Here is a 6,000-nt window from a genome sequence, read left to right as displayed (position 1 = left end):
AGGGTTTATGATAAAAAAGACTATCGCATTTGCCAGCCCTACTGAAAAATCAAGCAATTTAATTTATGGCCTTTTTTGAAGCTCAACAGATACCTAATAAGGTGTAAATGGTCCTGAAGAGACGTAAAGGATGTTTTGGATAAGACCATATGAAAAGCTGGTAGCTGGTAACCAAGCTGGGTGACCAGCTTATGCTGGCCTTAGCTGGATTTTTCAGTAGGGAGATATCTGCTAGAGATGCAATCCACTTTTAATCTCTGCATTTGTGTATCTCAAAATTGATTTCTGTTTTTCAACAGGTGTGTCTGGTGATCCAGATGAAGTGAAGTCAGTGACGGTGACGGCTGGAGATTCTGTCGCACTACAAACTGACCTTATTGAGCTACATGAGGATGATGTGATCTGGTGGAGGTTTGGAGAAGGTGGATCTAAAGATCTTTTAGCTGAAATTGTTAAAAATAAGATCTGGTATGCACGTGGGAGATTCAGAGACAAACTGCAGATATCAGGCAGCCAGACTGGAGATCTCACCATCATGAACATGAAGATCAAATACTCTGGACTCTATGAAGCAGAGATCAACATCAACACTGGGACAGTATACAAGAGATTTCATGTTACTGTCAATGGTGAGTGTGAATATGTTTGTCAGGATGTTTGCTTCACAAATTAATATTAATCAGCTTTCTTAATCTGTCTGTGTTACTGTCTCTTGTAGAGTCTCCTCCTGTTATTAAAGCTGGACCAAATGAATTGGCATCTTTTACAGTGACTGAGGGTGAATCTCTTATTTTACCCTGTAATGTTCAAACACAAAGAGATGCTCTGATACTGTGGAGATTTGGAGATGAAAGTGCTCTCATAGCTGAAGTTGATATGGAGGACAATAAGATCTCATATATAGATGCTGATGGGAGATTCAAAGATAAACTAATGCTGAATGATCAAACTGGAGATCTCATCATCACTGACAGCAAACCTAAATACACTGGAGTTTATCAACTAAAGATCAGCAACAACAAACAAGCATTATACAAGACATTCAGTGTTATTGTCAAGGGTGAGTATCTAAAATCTCTTCAAATCATGAAGAATCACCATTTGAATAAAAACATTTATCAAAATTAAAATGTGAAACTAAACATTTTATCAAAATTCTGCAACTTATAGCAAGAATATGTGTATATTTAATCTATTTGTCTCTATTTATTACTACAGAAGCAGGTTTGTCATCGGGTGTTATAGCAGGATTATGTGTTTTCTTCTTCCTGGTTATTGCTGCTGTTATTGCTGCTGGATTGATTTTGTATCGTCGCAGGATCTCTGAACTCCAAAGTAAGTTTAATCTTCAGTTGATACAGCAATAACAAACAAGTGAAGAGTTCAGATGCAAAAGCCGCTAAACGCAACCTCTATCAAAAATGAGAAAATGATTGTTAAATCATTCTTGAATCAAAAGATGTGCAGACCACTGGACCAGGATTTTAGAATTTTAGTTACGAGATTTTGGGAGCATAAAACCCACAGACACAAGAAGTGCAAGCTGCTTCAAGCTTATTTATTCTTGTCACACAGTCAGCTAATGTAGGAAGTCTAGGTGTGTGATGTACATACCAATAAGGCAAGAATGTCTGTTTTTAAAGAAATGAAGTAAATCAGGTTGTAAGCTCTTTGGAAAATTACTAAGAGACGAGACACAACCCTTAGGGGGCGTGCATACCAACGCTTTTACGCCCGCGGCCGGCGCATGTTTTCAATTGTTTTCAATGGAAGCTCAGCGTTTTTCAAATAAACCAGCAGCTAGAGGTTTTCTTCCGCACTGACAACCGGCGCCCGGCGTTTTTTCCGCGCTCAGCGCTGAGCGCCGAGAGTTGAGAAATGTTCAACTTTGGAAGAAAGCTCCGCCCGTCAATGTCAGTTCTCACGCAGCCGTCCAATCACAGTGTAGGTGGGGCGGGACAAATATATCAGCAACCAACCGTCTCACAGCTGACGTATCAGAGCTACCAAAGCGCTTAGCTGAAGAAAGCTGGCACTCAGCTGAAAAACAGCTGGCATTCGGCGTTCTCAAGGCGTTTTCAGCCGCGTTTAAAAGTTTTGGTGTGTCCAGCCCCTAAGAGACGAGACACAACCCTTAGGGGGCGTGCACACCAACGCTTTTACGCCAGCGGCCGGCGCATGTTTTCAATTCATTTCAATGGAAACTCGGCGTTTTTCAAATAAGCCAGCAGCTAGCGGTTTTCTTCCGCGCTGAAAACCGGCGCCCGGCGGTTTTTCCGCGCTCAGCGCAGAGAGTTGAGAAATGTTCAACTTTGGAAAAAAGCTCCGCTCGTCAATGTCAGTTCTCACGCGGCCGTCCAATCACAGTGGAGGTGGGGCGGGACAAGTATCACAGCAACCAACCGTCTCAAAGATGACGTATAAAGCGCTTAGCTGAGGAAAGCTGGCACTCAGCTGAAAAACAGCTGGCATTCGGAGTAGTCAAGGCGTTTTCAGGCGCGTTTAAAAGTTTTGGTGTGTCCAGCCCCTTAAAGTCTGTGTAAAGTCCAATATTACATGTGTTCTCAGATTGCAGCAACACAGACAAATGTGATATTAATGATTCAATTTGAATGAGGAAAAAAGCAAGTAAATAAAATAAGTTACCACACCCACTCACGGGAAAGCTGCCACCTCTCTCAACTCTTAAATACTCGTGTGTGTGTTAGGGTTCAGTGTGTCATAGAAACAATTGTCGGAAATGACTTTACACGGTCTGTAAGGGGTAAAACTAATGCTGTAGTATAACTGATGTGAATCAAACATGTAATCACAACAGTTTAATTGATCGCTTATATGCGCACATATTACAATACTTTCATCAAATACTTTAGCTTCAAATCTGCTTAATCTCGGCTTTAGTCCAATTAGAAATATCGGTTTGTTGGCAGAATATGTTAATGTGATGTTGATTGTTCAGCAAAGTACTTGAAGTGCACTGAAAACAAATGTGAAATGACCATGGATTTACATTTAAACTTGCACCCCTTGTAAGTACTTGGACATGAATACAACATTAATGTGTCATGTGCATCATAGCGCCCCAAACATGCGCTTAAGTTTCTTCACTTTTACATTTTGAATTCTGACTTTCATCATTTGTAATGTTTCTAGTTGCATTTTTAGTGATTTTGTGAGTGTTAACAAAATTTTTTGCAACGGAAGATTTGTTAAAAACCAATTAAATGACTGAAGTAATATAAAATAAGGCTGAATATTCACAGAATAATACACTTTTGAACCTAAACATAAGAGTCTGATAAAATGCTCATTTACAAGAAAACATGTCAGACGCATTTGGAGGGTTTTGCACAGTGGCGTAGCGTCTGGGCATGCAGGGTATGCACGTGCAAATGGGCCCAGGCCAATAGGGGGCCCGCCCCAGCTTTTAATTAAAACATTTTTTTTTCAATTAAATTTTTATTTCTGGCTGCAATAAATATATTTTTGTATGCATATCATGTGTAGTGGTTTCTTATTTCTCCATAATGTCTAATTTCTCCGTTTTTTGTTTGCGTTTATAATTTTTTTTGCACTTCGCGGCTGCCATAGACTACTACGCTATAATTTTTTTACATGACGCATCGCCGCGCCAAAAAAAAGAAAGAAAACAGAGTGTGAGAGGTTAATATAGCGGCAATCTACATGAACATTAAGGATGGACAAGTATAAACATAAAAGTGGGGCCTTAAAGAGAAAAGAGAAGGCGGAGAAGTTAGTCACGAGTCAAAAACTACCTAAAACATTTCGTTTTTCTTTACTTAAATCTACCCTTTAAAGTAAAAAAGTAAAGTAAAAATATTTGACAACCTTATTAAAAGTATATGTTGTTAACAGACCTGCGCGCCACAGTTAACAGTGCCAACGGTCAAGGTTGGGGGGGGGGCTTTGGCTTAAGGGGGCCCGTAAATTTGTTTTGCATATGGGCCTGGGACTGACTTGCTACACCACTGGTTTTGCAAATGTTCCTTCAATTTTCTTAGGTGTAATTGTTTGTTTTTATAGTCAATATTTTAATTTCAGTTCTGCTTAATTGATTTAATGTAGAAGTAAATTCAATCTGTGGATGTTCAAGATTGAGCTTAAACTCTTTTAGTCTTACAGTACTACGGTGATTTCGGTGACAGTTTTTGTTATCTGTTGAAATGTTGTAAATCAGGTTTAGTTTCTTGCACAAACCTATGGTTCCGCTTCATAGGACATGAATCTATCGTCAGAGTCTGCAGGAATCTAACATTGGAATACTATTTTTTTTAATTTTCAAAGAAAATCACCCCCAGACTAGGGCTGTGCCGGTTTCAGAATTGGTGATGACGGTTATGACGTGAGTCAAATGTGACGGTTCGTCACATAACCGTCTGGGGGGGGGGGGGGTTGGTTTGCTTGTTTAAATGCTCGTGGATTGACGCGTAAGTGTCATTTTACCATAAAATCATGAATGTGATGCCAAGTGTGTTTTAAATAGTAATGACTTTGAGAAATTTAACAGAAAGCAATTAAATATAAAAAAAACACTGTTGCCAGAAGACTGCGCTGTCACTCTCTGCCCAGCAGAAATGAATCCTCTATCTAGCATAATAATCTTCAGAGAAACAGATTTGTGCATTGGGCTTTTAATGTCTATAATTGTGTCTATATCTGTCATAACACGGACCAGAACAGCACGAAAACAATGTGGATTAAAAAGCGTCTTGAAGAGGTTTTGCTCATAAATGCATGTAAAATAAAGTAATGTGAACTTGAGATTGTGACTGTTATTAAACTGCGCCATATGCGCTGCAAACGCAGCCGGTGTAAAAGCACAATGGCCACGCGCGGCAAACGCTCTCCGCATACGCGCTGCTCGGTGCTCATGCTTGCGATGTGAAACCAGCATTTGAATAAACTAAACACTGATTAGCTACTTGCTCTACGTTTATTTACAATTAACAGCAAGACAACTAGCAGTGAATGTGCTTTCAGGAGAGTTAGTAGATTAACATGGGAGGATTTGAACTTGAAAAGCGGGGCGGAGCCTTTCCGCGGTTAAAACATCTTGGTCGTTCATGTTTATTTGATTCTATAAATTAAATAGAAGGAAGAGATGATTTGAAAGTTGAGACTTTGTTTAATATGTTTAATCTCAAAAGTAACCAAAAAGTGCCCTGGTCTCTCCTGTATGTCAGCGCGTTGTCAGTGTCTGCTCCGCTCTGTATTTTTCATTGCGTGACGTGATAACATGGTGGAGCGTGTAACACAGACTGTTGACAATTGTTTTTAATTAGTATTTAAACATTCTTTATGATATATATTTTTTAATATTTTAATAACACGGGTTTGTCGGTTATAGTATTCTAATGACGGTGTTCAACTATAACCGTCGGTCTCACGGTTATATAATAACCGTCACACCCCTACCCCAGACTTAAATTTTATTATGAATTGCCAAGGACTATGTTAATGTGCTGCTAAGGCACTTGTGGAGAAGGAGTTTTGTTAAATATCTATAAATTAATATTAAACACGTATTGTCCAGTTAATTTTAATTTTGACAAATGTTTATTGATTTGAACAGTTGGTGGTGAGAACTAATAGCCATGTTTATATTTCTCTCTGTGTTTTTCTCTTCTATGTGTTGCTTTGATAGATAAAGTAAAGTCAATACCAGTAGTGGAAGGAGAATCTGTCACTTTACACACTCATATTACTGAACTACAGGAAAATGCTGTGATTGAGTGGAGATATGGAGATGACCAGATCATAGCCAAAATCGAGGACAAAAAGATCACTATAGATGATGAAGTTATTGATGGGAGATTCAAAGACAGACTGGAACTGGACAGTGAGACTGGATCTCTCACCATCACTGAATTCAAAGCTGAACACGCTGGACTTTATGAAGTAAAGATTACCAGCAGCAAAGGAACATCAATCTCTAAATTCAATGTTTATCTTGGAGGTTAGTAGCTCAAATCTACGTAA

At 39.0% G+C, this 6,000-nt stretch overlaps 1 protein-coding gene across 1 annotated transcript in view; it reads left to right on the top strand.

The window, feature by feature from the left end:
- The first annotated feature begins 701 nt into the window (after positions 1-701).
- Positions 702-6,000, top strand: part of LOC141362973 (uncharacterized) — a 42,287-nt gene continuing 36,988 nt past the window's right edge. The window contains exons 1-3 of the mRNA XM_073865299.1: positions 702-1,060; positions 1,219-1,335; positions 5,666-5,977. Of these exons, the coding sequence (XP_073721400.1) occupies positions 877-1,060; positions 1,219-1,335; positions 5,666-5,977 (613 nt within the window). The 5' untranslated portion in view covers positions 702-876. The remainder of the gene's footprint in view (positions 1,061-1,218; positions 1,336-5,665; positions 5,978-6,000) is intronic.

The sequence above is a fragment of the Misgurnus anguillicaudatus genome, unplaced genomic scaffold, assembly GCF_027580225.2.
Source record: "Misgurnus anguillicaudatus unplaced genomic scaffold, ASM2758022v2 HiC_scaffold_31, whole genome shotgun sequence".
In the NCBI taxonomy this organism is placed as follows: Eukaryota; Metazoa; Chordata; class Actinopteri; order Cypriniformes; family Cobitidae; genus Misgurnus; species Misgurnus anguillicaudatus.
The sequence above is the reverse complement of the archived record's forward strand: the minus strand, read 5'-3'. Positions and strand labels throughout refer to the sequence as shown.